Source organism: Kryptolebias marmoratus, linkage group LG6, assembly GCF_001649575.2.
Source record: "Kryptolebias marmoratus isolate JLee-2015 linkage group LG6, ASM164957v2, whole genome shotgun sequence".
Taxonomy (NCBI): domain Eukaryota; kingdom Metazoa; phylum Chordata; class Actinopteri; order Cyprinodontiformes; family Rivulidae; genus Kryptolebias; species Kryptolebias marmoratus.
Genome location: NC_051435.1, coordinates 13,478,662 through 13,495,636, shown reverse-complemented (window position 1 = coordinate 13,495,636; position 16,975 = coordinate 13,478,662). Strand labels below are relative to the sequence as shown.

General features: G+C 40.7%; 1 protein-coding gene across 2 annotated transcripts in view; it reads left to right on the top strand.

The window, feature by feature from the left end:
- Positions 1 to 37: 37 nt before the first annotated feature.
- gpm6bb (glycoprotein M6Bb) overlaps positions 38 to 16,975 on the top strand; it is a 30,151-nt gene continuing 13,213 nt past the window's right edge. For both annotated transcript variants that reach the window (XM_017422697.3, XM_017422698.3), the window contains exon 1: positions 38 to 183. In XM_017422697.3, the coding sequence (XP_017278186.1) occupies positions 180 to 183 (4 nt within the window). In that variant the 5' untranslated portion in view covers positions 38 to 179. The remainder of the gene's footprint in view (positions 184 to 16,975) is intronic.

Below are 16,975 nucleotides of genomic sequence, written 5' to 3'. Positions count from 1 at the left end.
AGGTCCTCCCTCCCAGTAATCCCCCCTCTGCGGTGACGTCACCACGCCGCGGTGAGCGTGCGGCTCCAAACCCAGCCCGCAGTCAGTCACAGAGCTCATCCAGGCGTCTGCGCAGCTCGGGGCTCGAACTTTCAGCTCATCTCCTCCACTTCCGAGCACTTTGGGAAACTTTCGACACCATGGGTGAGTGTGACTAAGAGAACAGTCCCATATGCAGCTCCAGAGGTGGATTTAGAAGTTTAATTGTGACAGCTTGCTCCCTACCCCGCTCCTCCGGCTCTTTCTTTCTTTTTAATTAATTATTTATTTATATTATTTATAACTCGTGGTGCGCCTGTTGCGTTGAACCGGAGTGGAGTTTCCCGACCAGGAGCAGGCTGCTTACCTGAGTACAGGCGCGTCCTGCTGAAGCAACAGGAAGATTAGGCAGAGATTATGGAGAGTCCTCCAGCGGACTCTGAGCGGGTCTGAGGTCAGCTCCACCGTCTCCCCGCATATGGGACAGAATGCCCCACCACTGGTGCGCATTTTCCTTCAGACTTCACCTCCAGCCTCCCCACTCCCTGTATTATCAGCATCTGTTCATCATGTGTAATTAGGGCTGATTGATCACGTGACAGGGATTCTCAGGAAGGTGAAAGGTTACAGCAGGGCTGTTTTCTGGGTTTTTTTTTTTTGTTTTGTTTTGTTTGTTAAATGGTGATTAAACCCAACTTGCCCCTGGCTCCATAGCAAAGCTTGTAAATAGCAACCTGAAGAGCTGCGCTGTGAGGCTGACTCATCTTTAAATGACTTCCAAGTGTTGACCATCTGGGCTCCCTGCTTGGAAATTGAAAAAACAAAAAACAAAAACCTGTTGTGAAACTTCTCACTAAGGCTTTTACACTGAGTTAAACTGAAACAGGTCGGCACAGTTTAACTCTAAATCTGCATAATTAAACTGTAAAATGGCTCTGCTGATAATAACGTGATCGCTTGCGTCTGTTAGGAAAATACCTCGTGAACCACTGGATGAATTTTAATGACATTCTCAGAAAGTAATTAGTGGATGTACATCTACAACTGATCAACTTTTGGGGTCAACCCGATTCAAGATGGCTGCCACAGCTAAACAACCTTGGAAAGCACAAAAATGGATGTAACTCAGTCAGTTTTACAGAAATTGAGCTAAAACTTGGTGTGGTAGAAGCTGAGAGTCATTTCTAATATATACTCCAAGCAATAACGTATTGTGCAATATATTTGTTTAAAACGTGGATATTAATTGTTGGAGTCAACCCTGACTGTTTGTTATTAAAATATCTCACAAACCACTTGGCAGCTTTTAACAAAACTCTCAAAATGTTATGATTGGTTGTACATCTGCAACTGATTAACTTTTGGAATCAACCCAGTTTAAGATGGCTGCCACAGCTAATCAACCTTAGCAAATACAAAAATGGCTATACCTCGGCCAATTTTACAGCCATTGAGGTAAAATTCAATTTGGCAGCAACCAAAAGTCATCACCAACACATACTGATTGCAAACAGGTTGCACAAGAACCTTGTACCTTGACACGCATTCCTTCAAAAAATACTATTTTCATCGAATTCACTGTTTTTATTCTGTCATTTTGAGCTGGCAAATTGGAATCTGTCAGCGCTTCATTTGTTTGATTGCTTTGTTTGCCACAGTGCAGCTGAGGCTCTGGGGGAACGCTGTGAGAAAGTGTATCAATGCTCATTAATTCGCTCTGAAGCTCCCACAGAAGCGCCTTTGTGCGCCTAATTTGGAGCTGCTCCTTTGTGCGACTTCAGTGGCTCTTCATGTAGAGAGAGAGAGAGAGAGAGAGAAGTTCACTGAATTGCAAGTTTCATAGCGGATGCCCTGCGAACTAATTCCCCACAGACCCTCATTCACTGTCTCACAGAGGATATTACTCTGCATAGCAATCAAGCTTTGTGCATTGTCCGCAGCCGAAAGCGCCCATTTGATATTCAAATGCTCTCAAAGGCCCTCTGATTTATATAAAAATAGTCCTGTACACATGACAGGACTTGTTTGTTGCTGTACAAGTATCGTCCTGGGTATCAAACGGCTCCGTTTCGTGTGAAATATCAGTGGAACCAGAACATGGATCAACTGTGATGCAGTCCAGCCCAAAATAAACAGGATGTCTTGAAGCGGTTTGTGTGCGAAGCCGTGACACGAACGTGTCATTCAGATTTATGTAACGTCCATCTGATTTGATTTTGTGTGGACAGAAAACTTGCTTATTTGTTGGAGAGCTCCTCCTCCATCCACGCCCTGAAAGATGAAACTCGAATTAAGGCTGTAAGAGGATCATCCCACTTGATTAAAGTCACGTCAGAGAAGTTATTTAACGTTCTGTGATCTTTAGAGGAAACCGTGGTTTAAGATGATTTAATTATATATTTATCCCCAAAAGAAAGTTTGTTTGATGAGATGACCAATCTGAGTTTGGCAATTTATTTATTTTTTTCTACTTGTTTTCCACATACAAGATACATTTCTGTAGTTTTATGTATTTTTGACTTAACTGAGTTTCCATAATTGGAAATCTGTTTGGAAAATCAGCTTGGAACTCCCAAGTCTCCTCAGTTTTCTTGTTCTCTGTCATGTGTTAAACAAGAGATTAGGTCACTCCCAAAAAGTTAAGTCAGTGCTTTTTTTTGTCTTTATGGAAACCTATGAACCTTCTTGTCAGCATGTTTTGTATTCACTGTGGTGGTGTTATGGAACAGGTCATCAACACTGGATACAAACCAGATCCAAAGTGTTGCATCATTGTTAGAAATATCACAACTTCAAGTGCAGGCAGCTTGCTGTAGTTCTCCGGCCCAGCTATTTAATGGTCGATATGTTGGGACGATTTCTGCCAAACAATCGGCCACAGCTGAGCATACTGAGCCGATTAGAAGGCAGACACACGTGGAAACATTAAAACACTTGACATTATGCCCTTTTTGTCAATGTGCTTCCCACAACAAGGGTTCCTTTCAGGACAGAGGTGCTTTTCTTTCAGTACAACACCAGCAGACTCTAAAGGAAGTTTACCAGGGTGAATGTAAAGACCCTGACTCTTAATGTCCAGAACCTTATACATTCAGTTGCTTACCAATGAAAAGTTACTTTTGGAGAGAAAATGAACAGAACTGCAGTCATTGTTGACCTTCAATAAACTGTAAGGGTAGTATCTCCCTCTTCAACCTTTGGAGACAAGTTGACAACTCAAAAAACTTTTCAGTTGTAGTCTCACTGATTTCTGAGTGTCCGTGACCAGCGACTTTTGAAAATTAGAGCCTATTTTTGTGTGTAAATCTGTATTCTAGGTCGTGCACATGATTTCATTACCCACCTCCGCCCACATCTCACTTGGCTCACTTTGTCCCCCCCACCTTAGTAGCTGCCCCATATTTATGATTTAATTTACTGCAGTGCAGTTTTAAAAAGAAAACAAGTAGATTTGGCCCATTATTTAGAGAAAACAATTATTATTTATCATGAAGGGTTTTTAGAACTGGACATTTGGGGGACTGCAACCTTGGATGTCTTCTGCCATAAGGAGAGCTCCCATGCAAGTTACATCTGTAGCTCTGTAGAGTTTACAGAAACTAAATGAAGAAAGGTTTGCAATGGGTTCAAGACATCCACAACACAATTGAGAAGAGTTTAAGACAGGTTTGAGACACAGATGACCACTATGTGATATTATGGAGACCCTCTTTACGAATGCGCTTTGCAGCCCGGTGACATAGTGGCTTAAGACGGGTAAACATGTGAACTGATGCACATTGGACTTGAATTTTTTTTTCAAATTCTACTAAATTGTGATCTTTATGAACATGAAACTGTTCTATCCATGGGTCAAAAACAAACAAGTTGGCTTCATAAATGGACTATTGGCTGCTTTGATTTCTAAAGACTGGAGTCGGCCATTTAAAATACTCCAATCGGTCGATCTTTACAGTGAGGATTTCACGACTAAATGAAGTCCTTTCATGGCCTGATTTAATCTTGCTGTTTCTTATCTGCTGTCTGTCTTGTGTTCTTTAATGATGCACATTCCTGCTCCATCTGAACCAGGGTGTCTGGAAAATGTTACATCAGGGATCACTGTGACAGAACATTGTGGGTGAACTCCATGTGCTGTGACCCCTCATCCTGAGTCGGAGGAAAGGAAGGATCCGCGAGCGCTAAAGCCGCCCTCAGCAGTGGTGTTTTGGCCACTCACTAATCAACAACTTGTCAACTGAGGACGGAGAAATAACAGAGTCAGATATGGTTTCTGTTTTTTTTTTTTTGCCTACTTTTAGTTGACTCATGGTTCTTCTGCTCGGAGGCAAATTGGAGGTCACAAGCACATGATTTTGTTATTAAGATGTGCAGTGAAAAACACAAAATGAGTCATGATGTTGAAGCCAAGCCCTATTTTTGTTGATTGCAAAACGATGCCTTCTTTGAGTTTCCAGTCTGAAATATGGTTCAGTCTTTGATTTATCTGCTAACCTTGTCAGACTAATTCTTCATTTTTATGCCACCATCAGTTGCTTCCCATCTTTGCTTTGCAGTCATTAATTACAGAGAATTTCCTCCGTAATTAGGCTGTTGCTGTCATAATTACATGATTCCTGGGCTGCTTTCCATTTGGCATTGTTTTGACTGAGCATCTTTGGCAATTATACAAGAGATGAGGCCCATACAGCGGTGTTACAGCTCCAAAAAAGATCCCCCCCCTCCTTTTATTTATTTATTTTTTACTTCAATCAAGACTTAATTCAGCTCATGCTCCACTTTGTTTCCCTCCTTCCTCTTCTCCTTTGAGTTTCTCTCATCTTCCCCGAGAGTACTGCAGGTCTGCCAGGAGCAGCCATGTTAATTTTGCAGCGCTAACAAGTCCTCCGACAACAAAGAGAGCTTTTGAGACTTGCGACACGAAACAAAATGATAGGAATAGAGGTTTCTTGGCGGAGTTGCTTGCTCAAGCACGAGTTCGCCCGTCACTTTCACTAAAAAGCCAAACAGAAAGGATGGAAGATGGTGTCTGTTTGCCTGAGACTTCCTGCTTGTTAGAGATTTGTCACATTAACTCTGCTTCATATATAGACCAAGGCCGGCATTTAAAATACTCCCTACATGCTGAAATATACTGCTTTTATGACATGCACAAGATCCTAAACAGTGTGTTGGGGGGAAAAAATATGCCAAAGATACAATCTGATCTTTCTCTGCACACTTAGGGGCACAAGCGATAATCAGAGTTTGACAAGTACAGTTTTGCTTCAGATAGGCACCAGTTTGTGTATGCCGAGTGAAATACTTGCTCGTAGCAGTCTACATCAGTGTTTTGTTCACAGTCGCATGATTGTTCCAGAAGGCCTGTGGGGAAATAAAGGGAAAGAGACGCTGCAGCTGATGAACATTTACTCGCTGATCCAACAGGCATTCAGTCATGTTGCAGTAGATTTTGCTATCTGTGCCGTTCCACGCAGCAACCTTTTTTTTTTTTTCTCACACCACCAACACAACTAAATAAATAGAAGCATTGAACATACTTTGATACTCTTTCATTGATTAATTCATCAATAATGTTTTCCCAGAATGGCCAGTTCAGTGCATCAATCGGTGCTTGACTCGACGTTATGCTCAATTTGCCTCGACTCTGTGACAGATAGAAAACGAGCACAGGGATATTTAGAGCTTTAGCTTGCCTACTTAGGTTGAATCAGAAAGATTGCTTGAAGAAATTGCACTGTAAGGTAATACACACTACAGAAACTGTGTGTTTAAATGACGAGCAAACCAACAAATATAGGGGTGCTTTACACCCACAAGTCATAAAAAAACAGCACATCTTACACAATCAGTGTCATTTCCTTTTTTATTTATTTTTTGTTAGTCTTAGGCCTCATTTGTCTGAAAAAGTTCCTGTCCACATGGGCAACAAAAACATTGACATATGAACTGAACTACAGGTAGCGAAAATAACTTAGCAAAACATCCGACATGGAAAGAAGAACATTCTGAGCGTGGCTAGAGTTTCTCCCAAATCAATTCTAGCTTGATTTTTCTTAGACCGGAGTCTTAGTTGGAGATTATTTAATCAAATGGATGAAAAAAGAGCAGAGTAGTGCAGTCAGGGCCTTTGGTTAAGCAAATGTTTTTAGGTGGATAGACCTGAAACAATAGATTTTCACATGCTCATTTAGATACAGAAGCTTTGACTGTGCCATCGAGTGTAACCATGTGGAAAAGTTTGAAATATTTCATTTCTGTCACATCATTTTCACTTGCAGGTCATGTGAGTTTTGTTCGAATGCTCAAACCACAATAATCATTCATGCTTACAAAGCTTTTGACATTAAACTGAACTATACTGTGATTGAGAGCAAAACTACCACCGTGGTCCAGAATTTGGCAAAGTGGCGTCTGTTTGGTTGATAGTGAGCAGTAGTTTACTCTGCAAGTGTCTCAAAGTTTCATTTTCAGTGCCTCACTTATATGCAGACAAATACCAGATCGAGGTTTCTCGGAAAATATGGTCACAGATGTTTTTTTTTTACTTTTGATCATCAAAGATCAGGGCAATGAGGTGCGCCAAGATTGCCATGGCAGCTACGAGAGAGAGAGACAGAGGAAAAAAAACTGAATGTTTTAAAATAATAATTAAAAAAAAATGTTCAGGACATTATTCAGGACCTTAATGTGACTGCAGCTCATATGTAAAAATACTTAGGTGATCTGAGAGGAAATAAAGGGGCCCCCCAACTTATTTCCCCTGTAAGATCCTCTGTCAGGAGTGAAAGCAGAATGCATTAGTCTGCTTTTCAGCTTTTGGAGCCCATAGGTTTGAGCTGCTGGCTGTGTGCCCACCGAGTGTATTCAACCCTCCACAGACACGTCTTTGTCCTCAGCCCTTTAACGCAGCTGCTAAACAACCGTAAGACAAAAGCATCTGGGGTACCCCGGCAAACACCAATGAGAAATGGTCTTCATGTGAAGAGTCGTGCCAGACAGCTTGAGACTGCTGAGAGGCAGCCAAATGCAACACTTGAGATGAATTAAGCAGCGATTTAAATGAATATGTAACCTCTTGTGAATGTTTCCACGCCTCCAGAATTGTGTGCAATATCCCATTGAAGATATTTAACATCTCTGTCATGGCACCATCACAAATCCTGTGACGAAATTCCCACTAAGCTTCTTGTTCGGCTTACTTAAGATGCTAGAAATGCATATGACTCATCTCTGCTCTTGTTGTTGTGATACAGTCATTCTCTCCTACCAGAAATCATTTTCCTGACCCAGAAAAGAAAAAAAAAAAACTTTCCAAGTGAGTTTTCATTGTTTGCTTATTATCTTCCAGAGAGAAGCTTGACAGACAGGAAGAGGCAGAAGAAAACCTGCAAAAAGCTGAGCTTTTTCAAAGCGACAGCTGCAGGAAACCTAATAGCGCGAGAAGAATGTTTGTGTAGGTTGTTTTCTTCAGACACAGGCTGTTTGGAAGTTTGACAAGATGGATTTGAATTTGATGATGTTACTAGATGCTAAATATGAAAAGAAAAACAAAGTCAGAACTAAGCAGTTCGGTGATGTGTAACGGGTTTGTCATGTGCAGTTTTATGCTTTGTCTTTAGGCACTCGCATCACTCAATGTAGATTTATTGGAGAGGAAAATATATAGGCTAACTGCAGCTTCAGGAGAGGAAATCCCAGATGTTTCTGTCTGAAAAACAGCTTGGCCCCTCCACCACACACAGACCAGAGGAGTGATCGGTTAGCTGTATATTGTAGCTGCACCACTGAGAGGTCCCATAAGTCATTCTGGCCTCAGCTGTATGGGAAAACAATACTGTAACAAAGTGGCAACAGCTGAAAACAAATTTAGGAGAAACCCAACATCTGGAGCAGAGATCATGCTTTCAGCAGGTGAAGTAATGCACCTTAGTGTATGTGAGAAAAATTCCATTTGTGCCTTATATTTGGATGTGGTCCATTATATGGCGGGAAACTGAAATGTTTGGGAGCTATTGCTCTAGTTCCACTAATTACCTTGGCTTTGTTGTTGGTTGCCCTCTAATACAACGTTAAGTAATTAGGTTTTCACAAGCAGGCATTTTCAGCTACAAATGTAATACTCCACAGGTGCACAAGTTTTTAATTATCTTTAATCTGCTGTAAAAACCAAACGGCATCACCCTTGTAATCAGGATTTATCAGAATGTTTGTTCAAGGTACATCTTTTATGTCTATGTATAAGCACATTTAATTCTCTATTAGTGATTGTGTTTTAATCAGGAACACTCTTCAAATTAATGATTAATTATTTGAACTTTGAATATTTGACACACTTGGGCCCATTCCCCACCTTTCGTTTAATTGCCACGGGTGCGAACACGAAACCAACTTGCATAATTCGTCCTTCTTACAACGCATGCTTATTTCATCTTTTATTCATGCAAGGCTAATTAATATAACACAAGCGTCAGCATAACAAACTGTTTAAAAGCAGAGAAAGCAGTCCTAATGAGCGCTTATCTCAGCTGCTGCTTTATGTTTTAGGATTGTTGCCTGTTTTATGTTTTTGCTTAAAAAATGACCACGTCTACACAGTTGGGACTTGCGGTGAGTTAGTTTTCTCACCCTAAGTCTTGCAGCTGAACAACCCTCTAATGAAACAGAGGCTCTGGGTACAGACACGTGCTGCTGGTGATTCTACGAGCTGGGGATCTTTATTTTCCTTCATTTTCACCTTCATTCCAATGGATCAACGTGGAGGGGGAAGCGCATACTGTGTTCTGGCAGTAAAGCGGAGCTCACCCGTGACCATACTTTCCCCTTTTAATTCCTTTCAAAATAAAGTCTGATTACCCTCCAGCCTTTTCCTGTATTTACCAATTACTAAGCACTTAGTCATTAAATTAAAGTACAAAGTCATCTGTGCTGGGGTTGGATTTGTCAGGTTCAGGTTACGACCAACTCTCATGTCCTTCCAGGATCTGGCCTCAGGATGCGGGGCTTTGACACACCCGAGGAGCCCTGTGCGACAATGGCATTAAAGTGATCTGCATGTTAGCTGCTCTGTTGTCATAGTGCTGACAACAAACCCCGACACGGCGGGCTCTGACTGGCGAAGAGGAGGGGGGCTCTGTCTAATAAAGGTTGGGTAACAGACCCTGAGATTTTGAAAAGGGTTGAGGTCTAAGGTCAAGGGTGAGAGGTTGGCAGCGTGAGGTGGAGGACAATAAGACAGACAGGAGTGGAGCTTAGAAAGAGATCCCATCAGCTGGGGGAGAGGTGGGGCGGGGCAGGACGGAGGCTGTTCATGGGAAGAAACCCTTCAAGATTAGCTGGACCGTCTCGTCTGCTGTCTCCACAGTTCTGTTCTTCATTATGTCTCCATTGTGCCCGTGTGTGTTCACATGGCTATGCCTGTGCAACAAGGATGGAAATGAAAGTCTCCAACCACTGTGTTATTTGCTGCTCAGGCAGCTGGAGTGTGAGAACATTCAAGTTTCTGAAGACCCTCTTCAGTGTGGGCTGGATGTATTAAAAATCTATTGGTTTCATGTTAATTCTTTGCATCTTGATGTTAAATGCTATTCTTGCAAATTATACACGTGATTGTGTGTATGCTGGTTTCAACAAATTCCAGACACTCCATAATATTTGTTACTGAAGCGTATGTAAACAGTAGCAGACTAAGTACAAAGTAATCAAAGACTTGCAGACCAAACTTCTAATTAAAATGTTTAGAGAACATTTAAAAAAGAATCTAACAATCAAAGAAAGAATTTAGCTTTTCTTTAAATGGTCAGTTTGGTCTTTCTGTAAGTAGGCAGTCAGGGAAACCTCCAGAACATTTTCGGGGGGGGGGCAAATGGGGGCCATTGATATTCTTGGGGTGGTCATTGCCCCCCTTGGTCCCCCCCTTTTGGCACCCCTGGAGATGGTAAAAAGCAGCTAAACAACTCCTTTTGTTATCTTCTAAGAGTTTGCATCTGTTTCCTGGTGTTAATTTAGTCTTTTGGTTTCAGACTCAAAAAAATATTTTTATCAATTTTACCTTTCTACATTGAGAAAATGTTTGTTTTTTGTCCATCCAAGCCATGGTGGCAGAATCCAAAGTCTTATAAGTTAAAAGGGCTGCATAATAGGAATCATGTGTGTTTTATACTCTCCCTTCAACTCACTTTGGCCAAAACCACAGTGGCTGTGGGGGTGCCAGGGAGTCAAGTTTGTGTTTTAATCTTTTTTTTTCGAGAATAAAAATGGCTGCCAGGCTTCTCTGAGCGAATGTTCCACTTCCAGACCTAGAACTATTTTAACAAAAACATGCAATTAAAGAAGTGCTGAGTAAAACACCTTGGGTATTGTTTGGTAAAACATNGGGGGGGGGGGGGGAGTTAAAATGGCAGCGATGCCAAGACATAAAGTTTATCTCTGCTAGAAGTAGTTACAACAATAAATCCATTTTATGCTTCTGTACTGAAAGAATGAAGTATATTTCCTTTTTTGGTAGAATTCCTTTGCTTTTGTAACAACGTATTAACCCAGAGAATTATATATCGCACCACAAAATTGTTGTGTGGGTTGGTTTCACTCTGATATGTTGAGGTTTGTTGATAATGGGTTAGAGTGACACAGTTTCAGGTTTTAAGGGCCAAAAATTAAGATCACAACTTCAACAACATCTGGTAAGTATATCGATTTAAACATTGATATTATAAATGTCTGAATGTAGGTTTCAAATTGGGGTATCTTTTGTTCCCAAACATGAATTTTAAGGATCTTTTTGGACCTTTAAAGCCCGGATGGATGGGGCTTTTGAACTGGTGGTCAGACAAATCAACTTCCATTTTTGACATTTACAGACCTCGGGATCATAAAAAATACTCCTAATTGCTCGAAAAGAAAACCGTTGGGAGAGCTGAATGTAAATTGAGTGAGGGTTACAAACAGCTGCAGGCAAATTAAAACCTCCAAGGTTCAAGTTCAAGTGGAAGCATGTAAAAGGCTCTACTTAGCCTTTAACCTTTTTTTTCAGGTCAACGACTAAGCATATTTCCTCTGATTTCTTCTTACTGCTATGTAAACAGTGAGTCTAGAGAATAATTTTTTTCTCCCTTGTTCATGGCTTTTTGATGAGTCAAAAGGAAGCACAAGACTCGTTATACTGTAAGCCAGTCCCATGTGGTTTTTGCTCTCACTCTCCATATACTATAATGACTGAGGATTCATTTTTTCCATAATATCTTCTCAGAGCTCTATATTTATTTAAAAGTTGTATGGTTTATTTTTTTTTACCTTTATGGTGAGTTGGAGCAATGGAGTTTCTGCGTTTTTCTTGAATCGCTCAGAAAAACGGTGCACAGTTTGTAAGTCAGAAAATGGGTCAACCAACAAATGAATAGATTTGTATAATGGGTTTGCTGTGCGGCGTTGCTGTAAACCAATCAATAATTTGGATTCATGCCAATCATGTAGAGGGGGGCAAAAAAAAAGTATGCAGACTGACCTATAAAGAGAAACTGTTTTTAAAACTAGGTCAGCGGCAGTCCTGTGTACTAAAACTCCCTGACTGAACCAAACTGCCAAAACAATGTCTACAAGAATCTCAGGCCCAAAGACGGTGAAGGTTTTTCCATGAGCGCAGCAAAAATGTTCCAAAAATATTTAGATGATCTGCTCGCGCCCTGGTTTTGGCTTACTTTTCATTTGTAGCAGACATCGAACCTTCATAATGAGTCATTCCTCATATGATCCACTCCACACACGCCCATTTGGCCTGATGGGTTGTCCTCCTCTCTGGTGTAGTGAGAGGGCTTCACAGGCCTTTTACAGGGTGTGAGTGGTGCTTAGGCCTGGGCTCAGACCTGCATCCCTGAGAACTTCTTCCTCAGTGTGAGCCGGGCAGGGTGCAGGTCTTTCACGGGTGACCGAACACTGAGGAGCATTCAGGGCTCCCAGTCTCTCAGCATGAAAGGCCGACCCACAATGAAGCTTGTTTCGATTGTATGGGCTTCATCGCCATTCAGATTGTGTCCTCAAGATGGGAGTGGCCCCGTCTCAATGCTGAGTCTTGAGCATGAAGGACTCGGGCTTTGTCGCCGACATTCATTTGATTATTCCCACAGTCACCGAGCTTGTCAGTGTTTTCGGTAGAGCTGAGTTCAGTCATACGTTTCCTTTTTATTACTTTTGACAATTTAAAATGTTCTTTTAATTCACCGTTTTACCAGACTTTTCAAAACCGCGAATAAGAACCCCACATGGGATCTCTTTGAGTCAAAAAGGTTTTGCTTTTAATCAGAGTATATTTTGCTTATGATAGTTTAAATTTAGGCACTAAAACAGCATTGCTAGTTTTGGGCAGAAAAATAATACATTATGAACTTAAGGTTGGGGAAAATAAAAAAAAAAAAGGTTGTAGTTCAACTTCAGCTTTTGCCAGAAAATTTACTTGACCACATCACTTGAGCAGACCAGAGACCTAACGTGCACTTTTTTTTCCATGACCACTTTTTAAACATAAGTCAAAGTCATGATAATTAACTTTCATAAACATGGCTTTGTTCTTCCCCACTGAGCAGTGTTTGAGGTCAGATCAGCTGTGTGTACATCACATTTATGTGCTTAAAGCAAAACATAAATAGTTCTTTAAACACCTTTTTTTTCTGAGAGTTGCTGCTGAAGGCAGTTTCATATTTTCCACATCAGTACACATCTGCAAGGTTATGTTTAATGTGAGTTTTTTGTCATTTTTATGGATGACATGACTTTAATGGAGCCTTAATCTTTGTGACCATACAGACTTTTTTACTGTGCCCTGAATAAAAGGATGCTTGTTTTGACGAAGATGTTAAGGCAGGAGATTCACCATCAGGCACCACTTTTATATTTGATCATCAAGATAAAAAAGGACAATGATTTTTTGTTCCAAATGTTCAAAACGTCTAACACCTTTAGTGCTCGCTGAACTTGCAATATAAGTTGTGTCATCATTTTTTGTAACATCTCCAAAACCTTTCCAGCTTATTTAATTTGGGGTCATTTTTAACTTGCTACATTTGCTCCTGGAGCTTTCTCAATTGAGAAAGCTCCTCGGATGAGAAGCGAAACGTCTTCAGCTACAGAATAGAAGTCCAGTTGTTTTTGTTTTTTAACTTTTTTTGAATTTACCATGGCCTGGATGACTGAGAATCTACACCAGCATTTTGCTCCTGGAGTTTTGCAGCTGAGATCTCAGTCAGGTTCACTGTACTTTTATAGAAATCGATAGGAGCTTGTGTTTGTTTTCTGTGGATTTGATGTGCAGCAACTCAAAATGAAACCTAAATTATCTCTTTTTCACAACCAACACGTCCTTTGTATGGTGTAAATGTGTCTGTTTTTTATCACCTGCTGCTGTGAAAGGTGAACAATAATGTATTTAACTTTGTTTGTGTTCATTTGTCTGTCTGTTATGAAAAAATGTCATGAACCACATGACAGATTTTGACAAAACTCCCAGAAAGTAATGACTGGATGTACATCTGCAACTCACTAACTTTTAGAGTCAGACAGATTTAAGATGGCTGCCACAGCTAATTAAACTTAGCAAACACAAAAATGATCGTAACTCAGTCAGTTTGGCAGATTTTGAGCTAAAACTTTGCCTGGTAGTAGCTGAGAGTCATTCACAATATTCACTCCAAGCCCCAATTGTTTAAATCCTTGTTTAAAACTTTGGCATGCAATGTGGTGGGTGGTATACATTCCTTCAAGGAATTCTAGTTTCATTAAAGTCTGCACTCACCTGAGCACACAGATAAGAAATGATTAAACTTCCTGTCTTTTTGCAAACTCTGATAATGGTGTCTTATAACACTGCAACAGAAGAGACATCCCATGTTGCCCCATAACGTGTGTTCATCCTCGCCTTCTGTTACTTGTTACACTATCTCCTCACCCATGCGATACTTAACTTTTCTCTGACAGTTCAGATTTGGAAATTTTCTAAGGAATTGCCTGGGCGGGGGGGCTGCTAAGCACTTGCAACATTTTTGGATGTTTTGAATTGAGGACACGCTAAAGCAAGAACAGAAACGCATTCCGAGCAGACCTGATCACGTGTTTTTAATTTCCTTTCACGCAAAAGTGCTATAAACCATTTCGTTGTCTGTGCTCTCTTTAGGGTTTTTGCACATGGATCGCCGGAGCGCTTTCAGTTTGGTTACATTCCTGTTTTCTGAATCATCGTGCGCGGTTTGATATATTTAGTCCTGAGCGAGCACGAGCGACACGATTTGATGCTTCGTTTGAGCTGCACGCATTCGCGTTGGAATCGCAAGAGCAAACTGAAAAGTAGCAGAGGTCCCACCGTTGTGAGGAAGATGTCAGTTCTCCAAGCTTTCACAGGGCTCATGGTAGAAATGATTAGTGCAGCAGTTGTTGTTGTGGGATCCCTGCTAAGTTCACTTCCCTGACCCCTGAGGCTCCCCTCTCCCCGACTCGCCCACCCTTTCTCATTTCTGAGGTCTAGTATCCGTGAGAAGAGCCCACTCCAGCTCAGCTCCAGCAGTCCCCACTCTGCTGAAAGGCCTTTCTCTCATTAGCATGCCCCTGGGGCTCCTTAGCCTGTTGTTGCCAAACACACACAGCCAAGATCATCTTCTTCTTCTCTCTTTTTGTCATCTCTCATCATTCATCTTGGTCTGTTATTCATAACAACTTGTTTCTCATTCCAGTATCCTTTTGGCTCTTATTTTCGCCTGCTTTTGCTATCTTCTCTTAGATTTAACATCTCGCTGTCCTCTGTTTATCCTGTTTTCACCGTTTCCTCTGTTGTCTGCATCAGCGCAGAGGATGCTCTGCTTCCTTGTTTAGGAAATGTAGATTTTCCCCCCCTTTTTTTCCACATGTCCCCTTTATGAATTAAAAGGCAGCAGATGGAGGAAGGACAGAGGTCAGGCCTTAGTCATGTATGCTGCAGAAGCAGAGGTCATATGGTGAAGATGAGGTGTTTCAGAAAGCCACACGGTGTATTCATGCTTCCTACTCCTTCATACAAACAGTTTTTAAGCAAACCTGAAGCAGTGGTCCTGAAATTCACTATAAATCTGGCTTTTTATTCAGAGACCTACTTGAGTTTTCTGAGTCTGATAGAAAGAGACTTGTGTGTTACTAGGAGGACTTTGTAATTTTCCTAAATGAAACCTGAACCCTAAATAGTTGGTGCAAACAGAGAAAAAAACCCACTCTGTGGTCCGGTAACTTGCTAAGCTCAACAAAATCGTTTAACAAGATTTATGTGCTTTGGAAAGAAACGGTGACATACAACAGAGAAGTGCCTTCATGATGGTGAGATAAAAAAGATGAAACGGGAAGATGAAAACAAGAGACAGAAAGAAGGCAGAGACCCAGGAAGGAGAGGGAGAGGGAAAAAAAAGGGGGAGATTGATTAAAAAAAGAGGAGAGAATTTGCTGAAACTCTGCGTTTTTGCTGGACTAAAGAGAAACAACCATGGCAACTCCATCAAAACCAAGACCGGAGCCGAGACAAAAGAAGTACCAATGAGTTCTTCCACAGAGCTGGTTCTGTTCTTTTCAGGCTGAAACCTAAGCTGCCATGTTTGGTTTCATTCAGCCTAACAGCTGGAAAGATGTTCACTGACGACACTTTTTAAATTTCATAACAGTAGTTTCTGTTCTGGTCTTTTTTTCCTTTTTAAACTTAGTGATGGGTCATATCGTTTAAAGTGAGGTGCTGTAGAAAGGTTATGAACAATAAATATCTTACCTGTTGCAGATAACTCTTCTAATGACCACTTTTGGTCGATCTGGTTGTTTAATTCTGACCAGATTGGGAAGCTGACGACTTGTTGAAGGCGAGTCACGACCAAAGGGGATTGCTGCTGCGTTAAAACAACTCCAAACCCAAACATATCATAGCACTTCATCAAAATGCTATTTTATAAACCTTTACATATACAAAAATTTAGCATTACATGGGTAACTGCATAGTATTCAGATTTGTAAGCACAAATAAGAATGGCTCATCAGTCTAAACTCTGATCCTCCAAACAGAGGTTGTTGAAAAAGCCATCTAAAAGTTGCACAATAATTGTTTATAACCTTTCATTTATACCCCTACTTCAAAATATCAGAATTATTGCTTCAAGATTATTTCTGTGCTACTTTAATGTCATCCAAAAAAATAAAATTCTAATTGGTTTGACAGACGTGCTACTGGCAGAAATGACATCATGTTTATTTGATACCTGACCAGAATCATAACATTTATTTTCATTTGTTCTTAATATCGTTTCTTGGCAAAATATTGTACATGCAGCATCTATTAGGGTGCTTTTTATTGTACACTGTTATTCTGAAAACTTTTATTAGGATTGGATGTGAATAGCGAGCTCAGTTTCTCAAAAATAACAACGTTATAGAAGCATTTAAACGCCTCCCTAGAGTGTTGTAGTATCTCAGTCCAGGTTTGGAAGCTGTGAAATGGCAACAAAGTCATTCGAAGTGTACCGTGATTGTGAATATTTCATAAATATTGCAGTTTGTAGGACCAAGCTAATAAGCTCAGATTTTAGATTTTCAATTGAAAATTTGTACTTTTGATAAACTTGCTGGCTGAGATCTTTCTCAGCTTTTGTAATTAGCCTTTATGGCGTTTTTAAGCGCCTTTCCTCTCAGCAGAGAGTGGAAAATGAGACTCATAAACGTTATTCTGGCAGCTTAGTTGGGCAACAAACAAGAATACTTAGCATTAGCTGTAAACAGACACATCTGTTAGCAATGAGCCTCGATTTCAGATTGGAATTGGACGGCGTTTTTGACGAAGCTGGAAGGCAGTTTGTTGTTCAGGACTTGGAGAAATGAACGTTTCAGCGTCTTTGTCCCATGAGTTGTGTGCGTTGAGGTGTTTATTTTTGTGACTGAGGTGTGTTTATTGCATACATACTTTTCCAAATGA